General features: G+C 38.4%; 1 protein-coding gene across 1 annotated transcript; it reads left to right on the forward strand.

Annotated features, from left to right (window-relative positions):
• Window positions 1-24258, forward strand: LOC108716876 (ras-related GTP-binding protein D-like). The gene is given in 8 exon segments (XM_018263393.2): window positions 1-521; window positions 11376-11671; window positions 12324-12523; window positions 14390-14504; window positions 20581-20723; window positions 21130-21272; window positions 22169-22220; window positions 22222-24258. Coding segments are annotated over 8 exon segments (1179 nt in total). The 5' UTR covers window positions 1-379; the 3' UTR covers window positions 22310-24258.

Below are 24258 nucleotides of genomic sequence, written 5' to 3' on the forward strand. Positions count from 1 at the left end.
AGGGAGAGGGATGGAGAAAGTAAGCTTCAGCCCTATACAATCCCTTTGCCGTAGAGGGACAACCAAACGCTGAACTTGCAAAGCTCGATACAGATGTATTAATAACACTGTGATTGTAGATTGGGTTGGGAGCAGAAGGATGCGCTGTCATTTTGCACAGAGATGTCCTAAAATGGACACCGTAGGAGAGGGCTGGCTTCAGTTGCCCACATGCTGTAGATAAGTGGCGGCAGGCTCAGTTCTAGTAATAGCAGCAGCTCAGTGTCAGGTGACTGGGTCACACTGTCTCTCCACGCTCAGAGCAGGGGGAGAGCTGTGCCGCTTGGGAGCTGCACTAGGGCTGTCCGGCTCCGTGACAAGTGCAGGGCGCTGAGTGACAATGAACCTGCAAGGGAAAAGCCATGAGCAACAGCAAGAGGAGGAAGGGGATGACGAGGACGATGATATAATGGGGATGTCGGATTATGGAGATGGAGACTGCTTCATGGATGGGGAGCGAGGAAGCGAAGGAGATGATGAAGGTACTGCTTATTATGTGTGACGCTTGCCTGTGTCATCCACTACTTCATTCAGCTCTCATACGGGACCTTGCAAAAGAGGGAGCGTGCCGAGCTATTCGGGAACAGCTGAATTTCCCAGTCTCTTCCTCATGGGAAGTTGGTGATCCTGTAAGATATAGTGGCTGCTGGCTGGTGCGTGACTGCTGCTCCTGTGGCACAAATGCTGAATGAGAATTGAAAAGTATTTAGTGGTTACTGGGGTGGTGTGGTGCAAATTGGGAAATGGAAGGATTTAGTGGCTACGGACTGATCTGTCTCTTATGCTCTTGTGACACAAATGGGGATTGAAAAGCATGTAGTGGCTACTGGATAGTATGTGATTGGTGCTTTTGTGGTCCAAAAGGGGAAAGAAGAATTGAATGGCTACTGGCTAGTATATGCTGCTTATGTGGTGCAAATGGGAAAACAGAAAGATTTGTTTGGATACTGACTGTTCTCTGACTGTTGTCTTGTGGCACAAATTGCAGAAAATGAAACATATAGTGTCTACTGGCTGTCTCTGAATTAGGGATGCAATGAATACTCACTATTTGGGATCCGGCTGAATCCCCAAATCCTTTGTGAAAGATTCAGCCAAATACCAAATCCTAATTTGCATGAAAAAAATAGGGGAGGGAAAGGAAAACATTTTTTTTTCTACCTTGTTTTGTGACGAAAAGTCACGTTATTTCCCTTCCCGCCCCAATTTAAATATGCAAATTGGGATTCGCCAGGCACAAGGATTAGGCCGAACTCCGAACTGAATCCTGGATTCGGTGCATTCCTACTCTGAATGTGTGTGTTGTTCTTGTGACACAAATGGGGAACGAGAAGGATTTTTGTGGTTAGTTGCTGATCTGTCATTGTTGCTTTTAGTGCACAAAAGGTGAAGGAAAATTATATAGTGGCTACTGGCTGGTCTGTGACTGGTGCTCTTATGGCAGAAGTGGGGAAAGAGAAGCATTTAGTGGCTACTGTCTGTGGTTGAGTGTGCTGCTCTTGTAATACAAGTAGGGATTGAGAAAGATTTTCTGGCTGGTCTGTAACTGAGGCACAAGTCGGGAATGAGAAGAATGTTACTGCTAAACAAATGGTTGGTCTGTCACTGATACTCTTGTTGCACAAATGGGGATTGAGAAGGATTTCCTGGCTGCTTGCTGTAACTGCTGGTCTTGTGGCACAAATAGGAATGAGAAGAATTAAGTGGTTACTTGCTGGTTTGTCACTGCTGCTCTTATTAAAAAAAAAAAAGGCAGATTTGGGGCACAAGTAGAATGAAAAAAACATATACCCACTTCTGATGAAAAATATTTTTGTGTGTTTATTCCATGTTGTTCAGCTTGACACAATTTCCCACAATACACAACATTTTGGGAAGGTGTGTAACCAAATCCCTTCCTAGGCTGCTGCTCTTATTGCACAATTGGGATAGGGGGATTATTTAGTGGCTACTGGCTGGTCTGTCACTTTTGTACTTGTGGCACAAGTGGTGATTGAGAAGGATTTAGTGGCTCTGACCTGTTTGTCACTTGTGCTCTTGTGGGCATACTTCGGGAAAGAAGCATTTAGTGGTAACTGGCTGGTTTGTCACCTCTGCTATGATGCAAATTGGGAAAGAGAAGAATTTAGTGGCTACTGGCTGTCTGTGACTGTGTGCTGCTATTGTGGTACAAATGGGGATTGAGAAGGATTTACTGGCTACTGCCAGTGGCTTTGTGGCACAAGTGGGGAATGAAAAGCATTTAGTGGTTACTTGTTACAGCCGTTCTTATTGCACAAATGGGGAAGCAGAAGAATTTAGTTAATACTGGCTGGTGTGTAATTGTTGTATTGTGGCATAAATGGAGAGTTAAAGAGATTTTAGGCCTATTTATCAAGAGATGTAAAAATTTGAGGAAATCATCAACTATGATGTTGCCCACAGCAATCAATCCAATTTTTGTTTCTTAACTTGTTGATGTTGAACTCTCAGTGCTGATCACCAGTGATGTGTTCCTCCAATTTTTACACCTCTTGATAAATAGGCTCCTATGTCGCTACTGGCTGGTCTGTAACTGGTGCTCTTGTTGCACAAATGAGGAAAGGATTTAGTGGTTACGTTATTACCCCTTTAATTATGTATGATTGCATATACGTAGATGCTCCTACCATTGCTGAGAACTTATTGGCTATAGATCGTCATTTCAATAGTAAGTGGGTCAGGGATGGAAAGGACATATTTATGACAAACAGTTGTAGGGCCCTGTCGCAACAGGTCTTAGCACATCAGCAATTTAGATTGTAAGCTCTTGAGAACAGCTTCTTCTAATGCTACTGTTAATTCTGTAACCCTTGTTTGTTCATATATTCTATTGCTTTATATATAAATTACAATTAGCTCAATTTTGTGGCTCAGATGTTACCAGTAAAATCTTGCTGCACGTTTACACACAATACCAAAAGGTGAACTTTTGTAGGCAGGGCTCTCTGTTATGTAACTGCTCTGTTTCTATACTGTTTGTGTTTTCCCCAGTTCATGGTACTGTGCTGCTCCGTGTGTAAACTATAATTATAATTGATACTCTGTTGTTGATGATGCTTGTTTGTAAGTAGTTAGTATTTGGTTTCTCATAAAAAGCTGTGTGACCCAATATTTAAACTTCAGATATATATTTTATTCAGTAAGTGCTGAGAGAACTCAAAGTGCATAATGCTTTATTTGTGATGGGGCAATAGATTTAGAAAAGGGAAAATAGCAAATGTTTAATAGTGATTGCAAATTTTACCCCAATTGCCACAGGAAAGACACTTTTAAACTCGAGTAATATGGAGAGGGTTCAAGATATATATATATATATATATATATATATATATATATATATATATATAACAAACAAGGGAAAGTTGTGCTCACCACTAGTTTTTAAAATCATTAGGCGGGGGTGCAATGAGGGTGTGACCACAAAATACATATAGACAAATACAAGATTCCTCTGCACTCAACCCATTATCAATATATTTAAGACAGCGACATTTTGTGCATACTGCTACTGAAAAATGCCTTACCCTTTAAACAAAACAGGGATTGTTTGTCCATATATTGCAATATTTTAAGCTGGCCAACTACGTCAAAGTCATCCCATATCTGGCCAGTCCTATGCTCAATTTTCATTTGATTCATTAAGAATTCTATGGTTTCATTATACATTTTATAAAAGGGACGAATACGTTTTACCTGCAACTTACTAGCTGCTTTCAACATATGTTGTGGCTCCCACCCCCTCCAACTATAGTCAGGTGATCCCACTGGTGTCTAATAAAAGGGCAGCCAAGTTTGGGAGTTTTACTTTGAAAGCAGCTAGTAAGTTGCAGGTAAAACGTATTCGTCCCTTTTATAAAATGTATAATGAAACCATAGAATTCTTAATGAATCAAATGAAAATTGAGCATAGGACTGGCCAGATATGGGATGACTTTGACATAGTTGGCCATCTTAAATATATTGCAATATATGGACAAACAATCCCTGTTTTGTTTAAAGGGTAAGGCATTTTTCAGTAGCAGTATGCACAAAATGTCTCTGTCTTAAATATATTGATAATGGGTTGAGTGCAGAGGAATCTTGTATTTATATATATATATATATATATATATATATATATATATATATATATATATATATATATTAATTAGGTTTGAACATCATTGACATCTAGTCTTTTTTCATCTTCAAGTACTATGTAAGACTGACGAACAGTTGAATGCAATGGTTTGGGCACTGCTGGCCAAATTAGATATTTGGTTAATTTTGTAAGTAAAAAGTAGTAAACAACCACTACAATAATGAATGTGTTAAACATTTGCAAACACACAGTTATAATTTATTTCCTTTCTAGTATTATGGTTGTAACTGTGTTATCATAGGGTTAATAGAGTGAGATATCTAGTAGAGAAAGATGTATAACAGTTACAGCTAGTATAATAAATTACATTGAAATACAACACAAATCTTTTACTGTGGTCTCAGGGTTAGGGTTATAGTGTAGGGAGAGGGAAGGGGTTGATCCAAAATTTCAGGGAGTGGGTAAGTCATTAAAGGACAAGGAAAGTCTAAAATAGAATAAGGCTAGAAATTCTGTATTTTGTATGCTAAACATAAACATGAACTTACTGCACCACAAAGCCTAATGAAATACATCTTTGCACGACCAAGACTGTGCACACGCTCAGTGTGGTCAGGGCTGCATAGGAATCGTCATAAATTATTAAAAGCGCACAAGTCAAATAATATCTGCCAGAAGCCGATACAGCAAGTCTGATTAATAATCAGAATATACAGGCTGCACTTGGTCCTGTGTTGTAATGTAATCTAATGTAGATTTTATAGTTTTTGTATTGTTTAAAGGACATGTAAACCCCCCCCCATAAAAATGTAATCACTGAACGGCCTCTTTGAAATCTTCAGATAACTGCTTGGTTGTTACTCATGCATAATCCTGTTTACTCATGCATAATCCCGTTCTCACATGCATAATTCCGTTCTCACATGCATAATCCCACTTACTCATGCATAATCCCGCTCACTTGTGCATAATCCCGCTCACTCGTGCATAATCCCGCTCACTCGTGCATAATCCCGCTCACTCGTGCATAATCCCACTCACTCATGCATAATCCCATACACTCATGTATAATCCTCATACATGTATGACTGAGTGGGATTATGCATATGAGTGAGTGAGATTGTGAGAGTGAGTGAGATTGTGAGAGTGAGTGGGATTACGAGTGTGAGTGGAATTATGAGTATGAGTGGGATTATGCATATTTATGAGTGGGGTTATGCATATGAGTGAGTGGGATTACATGTACACATGAGTGGGATTACAAGTATGAGTGGGATTATGCATGAGAGGGTGGGATTATGCATATGAGTGAGTGGAATTACATGTAGGAGTGAGTACGATTACACTTAAAGTTAAATTACCAAAAAAAACTTCTGAGCAAGGTCATCAGGCGTGGCTGGATATGCAAATATAAATGATGATGTAGCCGATAGAAAATGGCCGCCTGGTTGTTGCACATCTTGCATTCAGAAAAACACTACAGTGCAGGCTAACGGAGGGGATACAGATACTACCTGACCCAATACAGAGACAATGGTGCATTTTGTGTGGGGAATATGTGCCCAACCTAAAAACATGGTTATGGTTTACATGTCCTTTAATACAAACTTTCTCCAACTCCCCATAACCAGCGGCTGCAGCAAAGTATCCTCCAAATTAAATCCCAGTTTATCTGTTTAAATCTGGCTCCATGATCTTTGTCCCTGCAGCTGGAGTTGGAAACAGTAAAGGGGATGTAAAGGCAAGAATCCAATCCAATACAAATCTCTACACAGTCGCTGACTTTTCTACAGGGGAAAAACCAAAGCTGCTTAAGTTCTGCATGGCTGGGAAGTAAGAGGGGGCTCCTGGTACTCTGTTCTGACACTTTTCTCTCCTTTTTCCATTTCTCTCACACTTATTAATTTGCCTTGGATGTCCCTGTAAAGCAAAAAACGATACTTGCACCTTTTTCTCTCTACCTCTATATCCTCTGTCTACCTGTGCATTATATGCTTTTTTCTTGTGCTTTCCTCTTACTATTTTTTTTACCACCATTTTATATGTTCTGACCTCTTCTTTGTTTCATCCCCATCTCCCTTCTAATGATAATGATCTATGCCACTGAACTCTGAAGAGATGGGTTACCTAATATGACGAATCGTGCTACACATCAGGCAGTCTAACATAAGTCTGTTTTTCTGGATGCGAGGAGAACTGCTACCTGCCTCAAAGTCAATACTGACAGTAAAGTTTGGTGAATAAGTATTGGTCTGGGCATCTTCTCATGATTTGGGCAAAGGAAAAGCAACTGTAATGCTGCAACATATGACATTCTAGTCAATCCTGCACTTCCTACTCTGTGGCAGCAATTTGGGGAAGGTCCTTTACTGTTTCAGCATGATAATACTACCATGCAAAAAAGTAAGGTCTGTACAGAGTTTTCTGAAACAGCAGTAGAAGGACTTGGCCCGTACAGGGCCCTGACCTTAACCCACCTGAACACCGGCAGAGCTGAGTGCATGAGAGGCAACTGGCCCGGCATTGTCAGAGGTGGTGTCACATGCTGACAAATGAAATCACAAGCTGCTGGATGTGAATTCACACACATGCGCAGACCACAGCATGGAGGGGCTTGCTGAAGTCTGGTGCTGTAAACAATAAAGCCCTGTCACATACCTTCCAACATTTTAGAAAGAAGGACAAAAAGATTTGATGAAAATTTTTTGATCATGCCCATTTTTGTGGGCACACTCCCTAATTACCATGTTCAAGTTTTTATGTGTTAGTACAGTTTTGCTAACGAAGGTGAATTGCCCCAAAAGACCTGCTTATCTTAAAGGAGAACTAAATCTTAACTGAAGAAGTAGCTAGAAATGCTGTATATTATGTTTTGGGCTTCTGTACCTGACCAAAACAACCAAAGCCTTTTAACAGTGCAGACCTGTGCCTCTGAAGATGCCCCAGTAGCTCCCCATCTTCTTTTCTGCTGATTCACTGCACATGCTCTGTGCTGCTGTCACTTACTGAGCTTAGGGACCCACTCACAATATACAGTACACATAGAATATAAATGCCTCAATATAAGGCTGATTAGTAATTAATACAGATAAATACTACATGACAACAAAGAAATCAGTGCAACTAGCATGAGAATTTAATAATCTACACTGTAACATCAGTTTTTATATTACAGGCCAACCTCATTTTCTCCTTCATAGTTAGTGACGACTCCTAAGATTAGTTTCTCAACAGCTGCTCAAAACCCACTGAGCATGTGAGTGTTGCACGTTCCAATATGGTGACCTCTGTGACAGGTTTGAAGTCCTCGATCATTACTGCTATTGAGAAGCTGAAACTTTAAGCTGGTGCAATAAGTTCATTATATAAAATATGACATTTTTAACCATTTTTATTTTTATGGTTTAGTTCTCCTTTAAATAGTTAAAAACATTTCTTGCAAATCTTAAATTGTTACAAAAGTATCTACACGCACCTGCCACATATTCTGGGCTTTCTGCCAAAAGCCAATTAAGTTAGAAACATTGTATCTTTGGCTGCTCAGTGCAGGAGATCAAAGAGAAAGTTGGGACATTCAGTAACAATCCGGGACTGCGGGCTGAGCTGTCAAAATTGAGACTATCTTGTGAAAAACGGGACAGTTGAGAGGTATGCTGTCAGCAGGTGTCCTGATAATTTTGGCCATGTAGTATTTTTGGAATATGTTAGAAATGTGTCTTGCTAATTTATTCCCCCAGCTTTTTATTCATGAGCAAGAAAAAGTAATGACACCTGGTTAACAAATTTCTCCAACCCCCTTTACCAGAAAAGATACACATAGGTTACTGTACAACAGTAAAGCGAAGAGTAGGAACAAATTATTCTCTCTGAATAAATATGCATTCAAACCAGGACTGGTTTGTATCTGTAATATATGCATGCAACATCCTTCCTTGGAAAGAAATATTCTGGAAACAAACCATGCCAATAAATGCAGAAGTGCAAAGAAATTGAGTAGTGCAGGATCTCCAAGTGAATTGTGCTTCCTTTCTGTGTTTGCCTGCCAATTTCTCCTGCCCGTTTCTCCTGCCGCTGTGCATTCAATCCTTATTTGGTTGGGTGAAGAACAGCAGCAGGTGCTTGCCGGGAAGATCAGCTTAGCAAGGGCACAGGGTCAGCACAGAGTTCCTGTTTTCCACTGCAAGAAGCACTCCCTGAATGTCCTTAAATGGGTCCTCAGCCCAAAAACTGTTTTCGGATAGTGAAAGAAAATGCCATTCTAAGCAATTTACACTGATTAAATCGTCAATCTCCGTTGTGTTACTGTTATTTGTAAATTTCTGTAGACATTTTTATCTCTGTGACAGTTTACATTCTCTACAATCCTGGCTCCTGAAACAGTGTTGCAAGCAGTAACGGAACTAGGTGGGGGCGGGCCGTGCAGCTGGCCCCCCCGTGTCGATTTTCTTTTCGCGGCTGCAGCCGAGTGCAGCCAAAATCAGTAGTACGTGATCTGCCAGGGGTGCGGGCCCTGGTCCAATTGCACCTCCTGCTCCCCCGGTAGTTACGCCACTGGTTGCAAGGCATCTGGTTACCGGGTCTGGGGAAAACTCACACACTTATACATTCAGCAGCATTTTCATTTCATTTGCATTTGAAACACAGCCCTTTATAAGCTAAAAAAAAATCATAGTGCAGGCAAATTACTATTGTTGTTGTTTGTATTTTTTTGTGGAGATGACAAAGACTGCAATAATTTAGGATGAGTACAAATAGATAATTCTTGAACATTTGTCCATAGTAGTGACAGGGCCCAGGGCAAAGACACCAGCTATAGGTTCCTGTTAATATTAATCTAAGTTTCTCTAGTTGCTATTGAAATACAACTTCCAGCAGGATGCTTGTAGTTCAGCAGCATAACGCTGTAGATATAATGTTTAATCAAGTACATCTTGTTATACATATACATAGTTTGAACCTCTTAATAAATTAGCGGGGGATACGTTTCTGAAGTGCATTGATTTTTCTTTAATTTTCCCCTGCATACAGTTACTGGTATGTCCAGAATGCTCAGGAACTTAGGTTTTACAGATAACTGATCTTCTTTTCATAATTTGGATCCATACCTTAAGTCTACTAGAAAATCATTTAAACATTACATAAAGCCAACAGGCTGATTTCCAGTAAGGATAAATTATATCTTAGTAAGGTACTATTTTATTATTATTATTATTGAGAAATAGAAAACGTTTACATTTTTTTTGTTGTTGAGAAAATGGAGTCTATGGGAGATGACAATCCCGTAATTCGGAGTTTCTGGATAACAGGTTTCCTTATAACGAATCCCATACCTGTACCTAAATCTGTTTTATTGGTGTTTTCATCTCTATGTCTCTGTATACAACAAATAATCAACCAATTTGCAAGTTGCTAGTTCTTATCTTTGCAAACATCAATATCATATCAGTTCAAAACAAACTTTTACCAAAATCTAGTTTGTGAAAATGTGTGCATTTTTGAAGAACTACACTGTGCATATGTGGCAGCACGGAATGTTCAGTGGTCACTTTTTTTGTATAATGAAACAAATTTGGTTGGTCACACTTGCATTATATTTTATTTTAGGGATGCACCGAATCCAGGATTCGACTTGGGATTCGGTTCGGGATTCAGCCTTTTTCAGCAGGATTCAGATTCGGCCGAATCCTTCTGCAAATTAAGAGCGGTGAGGGAAATCTCATGACGTTTTGTCACAAAACAAGGAAGTAAAAAATGTTTTCCCTTTCCCACCCCTAATTTGCAATTTTCATTTGCAAATTAGGATTTGGGTTTGGTATTCGGCTGAAACTTTCACGGGGAGTGAGTGGCAGCCATAGGAGTGGCAGCTACAATATTAGGCTGCTCAGGATTTGTATGCATTGCTTTACTTTGGTAGGAACATAAATGCTTACATAATAGCTACCACACTTTGGTGGATGTGCCAGTTTTACAAATGCTGTGTATACATAATATACTCAAGGGACAAATTTGGCTCTTAAAGTTACCAGGAGAGACTTTTTGTAACCCCTGATAACTTATGGGGAACTGCTGCCTGAGGCAAGTTTCTCACTTTGCCTCATGGCAGATACACCCCTGTCTGTGTGTTCTCCTTCAGAGATCACCTGACCAAAAATAATGCAGCTCCAAAGCTGGCCATACACTAAAAGATCCGCTTGTTTAGCAATGTCACCAAATGAGTGGATCTTCCCCTGATGTGCCCACCAAAAGGTGGATGGTATTGTTCAAATTCAATTGTTTGGCCCCAGTAGCCGACGTGGTCCCCGATTGTGAGGGAAAAACAAACCTGTTGATTGAGATCTGGCTGATCATTGGCCAGATATCCGTGAGAGGGCCCCATACACTGGCACAAACGGTCTAAAGGACATGAAACACAACAATGGACATTGGCTTTTAGAAGATTCATCTAATTCTTGCATGCATAAATTGGGTTGTACAATTTGAATTATTTTGAGTGTTCCTACAAGTGACACGGCCCTAGTCTACAAGTAATGCACTGAAAGAGCATCAATTTGGTTGTGTTCATTACTGATTTATTGCAATTAATGGGACATAAAACCAATGAATGGCAAAGGCCTCCCACAAGCGAGAAAGTGACACCCAGGCCGGTATTAGGCCTTGGGTGCCGCTAGGTCCTAGCTCCTGACGGCCTCTAAAGCACACCGCCCCCCGGGGGATTACGCGTCCCCGGTGCTACTGGCCAGCATGCTGCCTATAAGATCTTGCCACATTAGGCCCGGGCCTTTGTGGCCTCGACACAAATCCAGGCCTGGTGACTAGGGATGCACCGAATCCAAAATTCAGTTCAGGATTCGGCCTTTTTCAGCAGGATTCGGCAGAATCCTTCTGCCCTGCTGAACCAAATCTGAAAGGGAAATCCGGAGGGAAATTGCTTGACATTTTGTCACAAAACCAGGAAGTAACAAATGTTTTCCCCTTCCCACCCCAAATTTGGATATGCAAATTAGGATTCGGATTCGGTATTGGGCCTAATCGGTGCATCCCTACTGGTGACACCACTCATGTCACTTTTTCAAAATCCTGTGATTGCTTGTCTCTTTTAGAGTATCTTGTCTTTTTTTAATTGCCATCCAGACACTTTTTTTGGGGGCGGGGATTATGTTATGTAGTAAAGTCAAACTATTGACATTCCTAATGCATTGATTCAAGTGTTTTTTTTTTTTAATCCTTTTTTTAGTTTTGGATTTTACTGATCCCTTCAGCACAGAAGTTAAGCCAAGAATTCTGTTGATGGGCCTACGCAGAAGTGGCAAATCTTCAATTCAGAAGGTGGTCTTTCATAAAATGTCACCAAATGAAACACTCTTCCTAGAAAGCACAAACAAGATCTGCAGAGAAGATGTCTCCAATAGCTCATTTGTGAACTTTCAGATTTGGGATTTCCCAGGGCAGATTGATTTTTTCGACCCAACATTCGATTATGAGATGATTTTCAGAGGAACAGGAGCACTAATATTTGTAATTGATTCACAGGTAAATATTCAATGAGCATTTGTAGAACACTTAGACTAGACTGATCTTGGCCATATATTAATCAGTTGGTTTGATCTATTCCCACTGTACTGCAGCATGGTTTTACCACCACTATAATTCAGTGGAGGTATAAACTTTTTCAGATATGCAAAAAAAAAATAAGAATTGGTAAGAAGTGTTGCATGTTATCCACCAATACAAATCTTTGAGAAAAATAAAAAAAGTCGGACAATTTGTTTGCAAAAATATAGTTACCCCATTCCCTTCCTATAATATGTTAATTCATTCAACCCTCTACACATTTCTGCTCCATATTTTTTCTTTTACCCATTCTGTGGTATCCCTTACTTTTTTTTTTCTTTAAGTTTCTAGAATGTTTAGTCACATATATTATTTTTGTACCTAATGACATTGTCAGTTCTATTTGTATCTTAAATACAAAACATATAATTAAATTTATATAAAACCCAAACATAAGGTTGTCCCACTTCTCCTCCTGGGGAGAAAGTTATGTAACTTTGATAAGGTTACATTATAAGGTTACATTATTCTGGGATTTGTAGTCCAGCAACAGCTGAGAAAAGTGAGGATGAGCAGAGCAGGGCAATGTGGCAGGATTTAGATCCCCTGTAATTTTCTCTGTGGTTTTCAGGATGATTACATGGAAGCACTGGCTAGATTACACTTGACTGTGACAAGTGCTTACAAAGTAAATCCTGATATCAACTTTGAGGTTTTTATCCATAAAGTGGATGGTCTCTCAGATGATCACAAGATAGAAACGCAACGAGATATCCATCAGAGAGCAAATGATGATCTTGTAGATGCAGGACTGGAGAAGATCCATTTGAGGTAGGATGCTGAAGGCCAATAGGATTTACTGTATTTACAAAGAGATTATTAATCAACCGACATGACATTTCCACGTGATCTTTAGCAAACTGTAGATGGGCAGCAATGTTCTTTCTTTATAGAAGTTGCTTTCTCTTTGCAAGCCTGCCATGTACATAATTCATGTTATGGATTTTCCTGATGATGGAATCATAAACATTGATATTGGGGTTCTTTGAGATCTCCTAGATTATTATGCACCTTGTGCTTGGTGTGATCTTTATTGGTTGACCAATCCTGACAATAGTGTTGAAATTCCTCAATTTGTTCATAACCTGCCTGATTATTAGGGATGCACCAAATCCAGGATTCAGTTCGGGATTTGGGCAGGATTCTGCCTTTTTCAGCAGGATTTGGATTCTGCCGAATCCTTCTGGCAGGCCGAACCAAATCTGAAACCTAATTTGCATATGCAAATTAGGGACTGGGAGGGAAATTGCATGACTTTTTGGTCACAAAACAAGGAAGTAAAACATGTTTTCCCCTTCCCATCCCTATGCAAATTTGGTTCGGTATTCGTTAGAATCTTTCATGTAGGTTTCGGGGGTTCGAACGAATCCAAAATAGTGGATTTGGCGAATCCCTACTGATTAGTGGCCTGGCAGAGTCTAAACTTTTAATAATTCAACAGATTTTTACTAAAAAGCTATTAAAAAAACTAAAATCGCTTTTATTTTTTTAAATAGCTTTTTACAGGTGGTCCTCCAGAATCTCCTTTGTTCAAGATACAAAACACCTCCAAAAACCTGTGTTATAAAGATCAGATTGGAAGAGAGAAGAGACAGATTTCTGTTCTTTAAATAAGGCTGAGCGTCCCACACTTACACCTCATATTCACCCTATTGATTGAAACCCCTAATTCTAATTTGCCTTCAAATCAACTGGGAATCCTACAGGTTCCCATACTTTTGCAACACACAAACATGTAACTTTGGATCAATTTCCTCTGTAAATAATGAACACGTGTGACTCATTTGACTTATTGTATTATTGAGTTCTCATTATCTAATTAACTTGCATGGAAAAGCTGAGCACTTTTAATGGAATTATTCCGTATACAAATAAAAACTGGGTAAATAGATAGGTTGTGCAAAGTAAAAAAAGTTTTTAATATAGTTAGTTAGCCAAAAATGTAATCTATAAAGGCTGGAGTGACTGGATGTCTAACATAATAGCCAGAACACAGCTTATTGCTTTGCAGCTCTCTTATTGGTTACCAGTCAGTAACCAATTGGTGACTTCAGGGGGGGGGCACATAGGTCATAAATGTTTGCTTTTGAATCTTACATGCTAAGGATCAAAAGCAAACTCAATGAAGTCATGTCCCATGTGGCCCCTCTTAAAGTAGCTGACTAACTAAGAATTAGAGAGCTGCAATGCAGAAAGTAGTGTTCTGGCTATTTTGTTAGACATTCAGTCACTCCAAACTTTATACATTACATTTTTGGCTAACTATATTAACTACTACTAACTAACTATATAAGAAACATTTTGCACAGCCTATCTATTTACCCAGTTTTAACTTTTACACTGAACTGTTCCTTTTAGGTTATATTTATGGATAAATTATTGAACATTCAAAGGGGTTCACAAACTTTGAGGCAGCACTGAAATACCCTGCAAATAGGCATAAATGGCATAGAAGCCAAGTCATCAATCCCAAATATATATGAGAGCAGGGGCGGAACTAGGGGTAGGCAGAAGAGGTATGTACCTGGGGCGCAACGAAAGTGGTGGCGCCATCACGTACCTCTTCTTTCGCCTACCCCTGCCTATAGTTTTCTATGTAACAGCACTATAATGATAATTACTGTCTTTTATTTTCAGCTTCTATCTCACCAGCATATATGATCATTCAATTTTTGAAGCTTTCAGCAAAGTGGTACAGAAACTAATTCCACAACTTCCAACCCTAGAGAATCTTCTGAACATCTTTATATCCGTAAGTAAATTACTTGGTTTCCAAGTTCCATGACTAGTTTTTGTGTAACCAATGCATGCTATGAGTTTTACATGGAGATAATTTTGTGCAAAGTGTAAGAGTAAAATGTGTAATTTTGTGAAAGTACAAAAATAAAATATATGTGTCAAACTGTAACTAAAACCACAAATGTTACACTACAGAATAAAGCTACAATTATAAATGCAATTCCTGGTGTGGTCTTTTTTGTTATACTTTGCTGCACCTTTTTTGCCATAGTTTTGCTTTTTGATCTATTCTATGAAGCCTCCTTTCATGAAACACATTTTTTGGCATATTACATCTTACCTCACACCATAAACTTTTACTTTTTGATATGCCATATCATTTGATATGCCATCTTCTTATGAAGCACCATCTTCTTATGAAGCACATATATAAATTCTGGGTCATAGGTAAGCTTTGTCTTTGTGTTATTTTGTCTACTCTCTGTATAAAATAGTCTGTCTGTCTGGCTGAGGGAAGGAGAAGGCACCCCTGATAAAATTATATGTTTCAGTGAAAATTTTAATCATGATTTTCAAATCTGACTGTGATGGATATCCCATAGCCATCTTTAATATTCAACATATTAATGTATTGTACAAGTATTATAGATTTGGTTCTTCTGCCACCGCATCTACAACTCCACTAATGAATATTTTATAGGTTTAAGTCTACAGTTATGTAAACTTTATATAGTGTTAGGAAATGATAGATTTATTGTTTTTGTTGCTGCTACTACAAAAGCAACAATAAAGCACATGGAATCAATCAGGAACTAGGGGCTAACTTGGACAACAGGAGCTACTGGGTGTGATGACCAAGGAAATAGCAGAACTGGGACACGGCAGGATAGATGCTTGAATACTGAAGCAAACGTTGTAGCACAAGGTAGAACTAGCAAGGTAGAAAGGTAGGCACAGCACAGAAATGAAGGATTTAACCAGCTTCTGCCTAGTCAAAGTCTAGCAGGAAATATCCTATTCCAGGAATAGCAATATCAGGAATGATGCAGGTATACACAGACAGCAGGAGGACCTGCCAACAACAAGGTGACCATTCAAACTGGCACAGTCACTGGCATCATTGGTGCCACCCAACAGCATGCCCCTTGGATAGAGTACTGCCACCCAACAGCTTGAACTTTGAATAGAGTGCTGTATCCAAGAGGGGCAGAGGTGGGACCTGGTTGCCCCTCCTACCACCAAATGTGCACATTATTCAAAACTGGCATATAAAATAGTCAGATTCTAAAACAGAGTAAAGCTTTTGTAAATCTGAAGTTCAGTATTACCCCACAAGAAACATAATATAATTTGCATATAATAGGACTTGTTGTTAACTAGGTTAGTTGTGCACTATGCATCTGCCCTGAAGCGGTTTCTAAATTGATTTGATGCAAATTAGCAACTGTGGCTAATTTAAAGTAGGGTGAAACTTTCATACTCCACAGCAGCCCAGAGCCAACCAAACTCGTGCAAAAAATAACAGATTGAAAAGCCATAGGCATATCTGCAAAGTCATGACTTTTCATTGCTTTAGTGCAGCTTTACCTCTTGGATGATTAAGCCAAGAATTTAGGGTACAGCATTTCTTACACAATCCTATCCTGGGCTTTTTTTCTCTGTGCAGTAATGTTTTTCAGTAGACTGTGGGAAGTATAGGGGTAATTTACCAAGCTTCATCTGAATGCGTGAGTTCTTGTTCCCCTTAGTGCTCTAGCACTTACACCCCCAGGTTAAAGTGATACGGACACTAAACAATTATTATTCAAAATATTAATGTACATCAAAAGTTACCTATAACTCATGTTGATCGTTTTTCACTGATCGTTGATAGTTTTACACCTGACAGTTTTGCCAACCTCACGGTCCCTTCTCAACATGTCAGTAAGAGTTTCTAATGCTAACAGACTGCTGAAGCTTAAATATGGCAGTATCCTCAGACAGGAACATGGGGGATCAGATGGGTAATGAAAAAGCATCTGTAGATACTTTAATGGCAAAATTATAAGTAGCATACAAAGACAATATTATGATGGATGCAGTGTCGGACTGGCCCACCAGGATCCCAGGAAAACTCCCGGGTTGGGCCAGGTGTCAGTGGGCTCTCATGCTATTTCATGGCCATTCCATATTTCTATGGGCTAAATAGATGGAATAATAGATTATAGTATGTAAAGAAAAGGGACTAGGAGAATAGAGGTTGAGTGAGGAGAGGAAGAATAATACTACTGAGAGTGGGCCCCTGGTCTACGGTTTTTGGGTGGGCCCCCAGTGTCCCAGTCCGACACTGGATAGATGTAAAAAAGGTTTAAGGTGTCGGTATCTCTTTAAGTAACTTACCCCTTCTTTGTCTTACAGAGTACAGCTGTAAAGATCTAACTGCTGTTGAGAGTTGTAATTCAACAGCAATAGAACCACTGAAATGTAGATTCTGTGGTGTAATGAATGAGGCGAGTAATGCCAAGAAACTATGATGGCAAATCCTAATCTTTATACTGTTTCAACAAAACACACATAGGTGTAAAATGCTTTATATCTAGAGTAACAGCAACGCCTTCACTTGCAAACAAGCATTTACATTTTAGAAATGTTCACAAATGACCAACGTCATTTCTATTTGGTACAGAGAAAAGTGGGGTATAAAGACAAATTGCTGTGCTGTAGACAAAAAGATTGGATTTTTATTTTAGGTATACTTTGCCCTAAAGGGTTAAATAGTAAATTTGAATTAGCACAATTTTTATAGTCTAAACCAGGGGTCCCCAACCATTTTTACCCGTGAACCACATTCAAATGTAAAAAGAGTTGGGGAGCAACACAAGAATGAAAAAGTCCCCTGGGGTGCCAAATAAGGGCTGTGATTGGTTATTTGATAGCCCCCATGAGGACTGGCAGCCTACAGGAGGCTCTGTTTGGCACTATACTTGGTTTTAAAAATTAAAACTTACTTCCAAGCCTGGAATTCAAAAATAAGCACCAGGTTTGAGGACACTGAGAGCAACATCCAATGGGTTGGAGAGCAACATGTTGCTCACGAGCTACTGGCTGGGGATCACTGGTCTAAACAGTAGTAAATGTGGTAAAAGTGATTTTTATTGCCTTATAATTATGTTTGTGCACTATTATTATATCCTATGCAATTTTTGTATGTTAGAGGTGAAAGCTATCCCTTTAAGATAAGGAGGGTATCCCTTTAAGAGGGAGGGTATTTCAAAGGTTGAGAAATGTTTCTCTGTTTAAAATTTGCTTGATCAAGTCCAGTGGAACAAAACACATAGCTGAGTCCAGTTGCAACACTTGTTAACAATATATTAGAGACTTATAGTGAAATACTTAAAAACTTAAAAGCACTCTTGGTATCTGTAAAACATGAAGTGATATCCAGTTCCATGGTGGAATATATGCACTAATACCATTCAGTTTCATCTTGTGTGCAGTTTGGAGGTGCTGGGGGAGACATCAAAGGGAGTGAAGAGCGGAGCCTCATATGTGCATAAAGTCTGTGACACAGCGCAGGGGGTTGAATAATAATCAAGGAGAATGTTCTGGTCTTGGTAAACACAAGTGCCTGGAGAAGGGGGGATGCTCTGTAGTGACGTTCTTCTCGCTATTAAAGTTAATGCTAAGGGTACTGCATTTTCTGTGCCTAATAGTCAAGTGACTTTTAAAAACTATGGGGCCCGTTTATGATTGCCCAAGCTTTAGTGCTCAGGAAACCCTGCATGAAAAGTAAACTCACACAGGGTTTCCTTTACAATTGCCTGAGCACAAAAGTTGGGGCAGTCATAATTCCCCCCATTTATTTTTTGTAAACAAAATAAATTTCTGGTTCAAAAAGACTAGAAAGCAGGATCCACATTATCAGGCATTCAACCCATTTTTACAGATACAGAATATTTAATCATAAATTGCTCTTGACTTTAGCACACTTGAAAGTAACGCACAAAAAACACACACAACAGTTTAATTACTTTTGGTGGCCTCCAATTCAAAAGTCCACACAAACTCGGATAACCTTACATGTACAACACTGTTACATATCCCTCCTTCTTCTTGGACAGAAATTCTTATATCCAGGTTATGCTGTAAATTGTATTTGCAGTAAATTACAAAATTAGTGGGGCATTGCTGCAGTAATATTGCATCCCATCTGCACATAATTAATCCAAACTGTGCTCTGAGTCATTGTCAAATCCAGTGCAATCCTATGAGCAAAAATATATGTGTCGCTTTAACTAACTTGCTGCTTAATTAGCAGTTAAATAAATGTCCACTAGCCACATAAAGACAATATGGGTTTTAGCGAGTGTAAGCATTAAAGACCACAACTGCAATCCAACCATTTAATATTGTCCAGCACAGAGTCTAAGGGCCATACTCGTAACCAAATAGTAAAAACAGCATATGATCTTCAAAAAAAAAATAAAAATACTGTGATTTAAAATACAGCTAAAACGGGATGTAAAGGCAAAAAAATAAAATCTCATTTTTACTTTCTTGAATGAAAAAGAAACCAATCTCTAATATACTTTAGTTAAACAATCTGTACCGTTTTTACAAGAAACCTGCCTGTAAGCAGTGAAATTCCCTCTTCGTTTTACTGCTGAGGATAGGAACTTCAGACGGTTCCTAACTGCTCTGCAGGGAAACCATCATACTTATGAACAGCCGGGGGAGGCCCCCACGTTACTTCCCAGCTGTGCAGAACTCAAGCAGCTTTGTTTGTTTTTCTGTAGAGCAGTTGGCGACTATGTAGAGATTCTTCTTGGATTTTATTTTTGCCTTTACTTCCCATTTAATGCTTACAACTCCAGTGACAGGGAAAAAGAGCATGGGGGCAGATTTAAACAGATAAACTGGGATTCTCATTTAAGGATTAATTTGCTGCAGTCACTGGTTCTGCAAAGTTTGAGAAAATTTGTATTAAACAATACAAAAACTATAAAATCCACATCCAGATTACATGACAATACAGGACCGAGTGCAGTCTGCATATTCTGATTATTAATCAGTCTTGAGTTATCAGCTTCTGGCAGATATTATTTGACTTGTGCTGTTTTGATATTTAATGACAATCCCAAAGCTTAGCCTCCCAACAGAAGCCCATACCACACCATGTGCATGGTCTTGCATAGATGTTTAACATAGTTACAGGATGATGAATCCCTGCGGCTAACTTTGAAAGCACACTAGTTCTGCAAATGATACTCTGCATTCACAGTTTGCGCGTCATCCAGACAATTGCAGTACTCACAGGCCCCTCCCTCTCTGTCTACCATGAAACTCTGAACGTGGCATCCAAACAGCTGACTCAATGCTACCTTCACATCCTGCACAAATTGAAAAAGAGACCATGTTTCTACAAGTTCCTCTCACTATTACAGTGAATGTTAGAGGCTCCAACTTCTCTATGCCGAATGGTCATATAAGTGACTTTTAAATTGCCAACACTATATGTATTTTTACCGCACTACCACATCATTGCCTTTATTGGTCCATGCTGAAATCCAGTTAGTCAGATAGAATAATGGGGCTTTGTGAGATGGTGTATAATATTTTGCAGTTCTTGACCTCCTTGTGGATGTGGGGATGATCCCTGAAAAAATGTTGCTGTATTTCTTTTCTTCATAAGTTATTTATTGTTACGTGACATAAATCACGAGACAGGGGCCTGGAGATATGCAAAACCATTGCAGGAAGGGGTCATGCTTTTTAACCCAAAGATCCTGTTTATGTCTTTATAAATGAGAAGATGTTTTCTGGGATTTTTTTTATTGCTTTTTGTGTCCAAATGCACCAAAATGACAGAAGGCCCCAAGATATGAGATGTAATTGCATGTAGGGCCTCGGGTTTTTTAAACCAAAAGTATCCCCATAGATGAGAAGTTTTGTTGCATTCGGTCATACCATGTGCAAACAAAAGAAACATACTAACTTTCATTTTATATACCAAACATGCTAACTTACATCTTTTATTCTGATATTATCTGTTTGTTTACAGGAAAAGGTAGCTCAGTATTCCTGTTCAGTAACACTATTCTTCTTTGTAGAACTCCGGCATTGAGAAGGTTTTCCTGTTTGATGTGGTTAGTAAAATTTACATAGCCACAGACAGCTCTCCCGTGGACATGCAGACCTACGAACTGTGTTGTGATATGATTGATGTGGTTATCGACATCTCCTGCATATATGGGTACTTGTTTTTTTCCCTCTTTTGTGAGATATGCAGCACTGCCTAATAATAAACCAAATTCTGGATTTGGTGTATCTTTAACAATTATACCTGAAATAGATACAATCAATACTTACCTCTCATGACTACGCCAGGTATTTTTGCTGGCAACCAAATGTTTGCATTTCACACTTAGTGGGTCATTTATCAAAAGCTTCATAAAAATGTGTACTACTGCATTCAGGGCCTTAAACACTGCTCCTCTGGTGCCCCATATATGTTGTGTCCACTGGACTCATATACATGTGCCCTGGAGGGGAGAGTGAGAGAATGCAGATTGATGCCCTGGTTTTGGGTGCCAAACATTATTGGCACAGCTCTCACTATGTCCCCTTTAATACATATTCTCTTTCTCTCTTCTCTTTAGGCTGAAAGGGGCTGGGACTCCGTATGACAAGGAATCACTGGCAATCATAAAACTAAACAACACTACAGTCCTGTACTTAAAAGAGGTGACAAAGTTCTTAGCTCTTGTTTGCTTTGTACGAGAAGAGAGTTTCGAGAGGAAAGGTAAATGTTACATAGGTTTTGCTTTCAAAACAGTGATTCATGTTATTGTTAGTATTGTTAGAAAAAAATTTTGTTTGTCAACACTAGAGGGCAGATTTTTTTTTTTTTAACGTTCAAAATTCAAATTGGAATTGCAAATAATGAAAACTTGATTCGAATTCGAATTTTGAGATTTATTGAACCTTGCCCCTTTAAAAATTCGAATTAGACCACCTAAAAGCTGCCGAGTTCATGTATAAGTCAATGGAAGTGACCAATTTGAAAATGTTACTAGCCTTACTGATATTCAAGTTTTTTTCAAAGAAAAAACTCAATTCAGTTTAGTCGAATTCGATTTGAATTCAATTAAAGTTTTTCGATCTGTAATATTCGTTTGAGTTTTAGATATTCAATTCTTTTAACAAATAACCCCCAATCGAATTTCAAGTATATTCAAATTTATTAAAGTTAAAAAAATTCACATGAATTCGAAATTTGACTTTTGATGAATGTGCTTTCCCGTTACACATATAGCCCTGAAAGGTTAATTTCAGATTGTGTAATAATAAAAAATAGCTTTTGTAAGACTGAACCACCATCAACTGGAGTTTAGGATTGTTTTTTTAATGCAGTTTATACATACAAATCATATACAAACCTTAAATTGCTTCCTTCTATCTTCAGTCTTGAAATGCAAATTAAAAAAAAACTTGCTATAAGAGACATATAACATATTGTTCGCTTCATTTGTGTATAAGGATACAAATGTACACAGAGAACACTTGACAAAACTTTGGTGAATGCTCTAAATATGTCCTAAATGTAGTTACTGTATTTTGTAGAAGACATTTTCTTATCTTTACACTGCCAAATTTAATTTATCAATTGTTAATTCAGCTACTTCTTTTTTTAAATAGGGTTGATAGACTACAATTTCCATTGCTTTCGAAAGGCTATTCAGGAGGTGTTTGAGGGTGAAAGTTCTTCGATCTCGAAAAGAAAGGACAAAGAAGAGCAGGAGAGCAACTCCCAATGGAACACCAGGAGTGCCATTATAGGCATGGAGAGGAGCAGAATGAAAATTTTGAAACATAGAACCTACCTTTCTGCAATTGTCAAGTTCGCTTAACAGTTAATTCAATATTATTTACCTGTTTTAATAGTTGCCTTTGTTCCAAAAAGAGAAAACTCCCATGACTTTGGAATTCTTAGACACCTCTGAAAAAGGAGTAGGAAATAGGCTTAGCTTAAGTCTTCAGGAAATGTTACTTGCAAGAAGAAGGGAAGAACATTACTTTGCAGTGAAATCAGTTATAAACTAACACTGCTATTCTCTAGACCCAATGGTCCAGTCATTGACTAGTGTCAAATATTATAATAAAATGTATCCTGTATTTATTAAAGGAAATATATGTTTGCACTACAGATCTAATTAGATAATAATCCATTAACCAAACAATAGATTAACAAGGAAACTACCACCAGACTGATTTAATCAGAATATATGTCTCTTGTGTGTAGCTAGCTAGTTTTGGTTGCAGTTAAGAAAGCAGTCATACAAGAATTTACTTTAGTGGGTTTAGCAACCTCCACACAACTTAACCCTTTTAAATAACTAGCAATGGCTGCTGCTCAGACCCCAGAGATGAATACTTTTTCTAAGCTGCTCCATGCAGCTAATATTTTAGCTGTGCCAGATCAAGTGGTTTAGGTTGGGAGCATTTCGATGGAATGCTGAAAAGTTGATGGCAAATATAATGGTGGCTTTACTTTGTCTTTAAAGCACTGATCACACAATGCTTGAATGTGACAAGCATCTGTATATCTTGTGATTATGCAAATGCAATAACTTTGTATAAATGTGAGTAATATAAACAGAGTTGTCTTTTAATGCAAGAGAAATACACATACTGATTTATGAAAAGCAAATGCACAACAAAATATAAGACATGGTTAAAGAATTCACGCTTTTTAAATATGTTTGTTGATGGGGAGTCACCATGATTTCCTTCAACAAAGTGAGATTTCCTCTTCAGTTACATTTTTTATTTTTTTATTTAGTTGAAGTTAACATCTTTAATTTTAAACTTGGGTACAAAGATTATCTATAGGCTTAATCAGGATCCTACCTGAAAAAGTATGGGGAAAAATGCACTACAATTTCTCACATTTATTATATTTTTTTTTACTTGCTAATATTAACTATGATCAAAATTTCTTGGAAATTGCACTATTGTATATGGCTGCATAAGGGAAAATCCAGAAGTATAAGGATATTTTACTGGGTTGTGCTGGTCATTTGGTGAAATTAATGAATGCTGCATTAGTAGTACCACTTGATGTATCTTACAGTTAACTGCAGGAAAAGGCAGTTGTGACATAGATATGTAAGAACTGACTGGTGTTTTTATGAATACTCATGGATTTTAAGTCTATAACCAATATGAACAGATTTTATATCTCTTCTAAAATGTGTGTAAATGTGTGATTTTCCTGAAAGTGCGTTGAAGCAATCAATAAATCTGTGGATGATGCTCTGAATGTAACTAATGCTGTGCAAACATTGCTGTTCAAACTATCTTTAATGCTCATAAGTTAAATCGGTGTTTACAACTTGATAATATAACATTTCTATTATATCTCCCACCACCAATTGCTAGTTTTGTGTCTCACAATACTCACATAATCTGTGGAAGGCTCAATTATGCTGCATATATACAGATTTCCTATACACTTTTCCCAGTGTATGGTAGAGCATAGTGTTGAATATAAACCCTGGTGTCGCCCTAGTGGTTCCTCACTAGAGCCAGTTACTGAACCTGTAATAGGGAGTGGGCAAGCTGGGTGGGATGGAAAACAGTGCTATGCTTACCCCAAAAGGAACTGAAGCAAATGCACATTACTATGATCATCCCTTTGCAGAACCTAAGAATCTGTGTATTTTATATAGTAAGGTGAATTCAAAGGTATGTTGCTGTACAGTACAGTACAACATCATAAAATGTAT

Source organism: Xenopus laevis, chromosome 5L, assembly GCF_017654675.1.
Source record: "Xenopus laevis strain J_2021 chromosome 5L, Xenopus_laevis_v10.1, whole genome shotgun sequence".
Classification (NCBI taxonomy): domain Eukaryota; kingdom Metazoa; phylum Chordata; class Amphibia; order Anura; family Pipidae; genus Xenopus; species Xenopus laevis.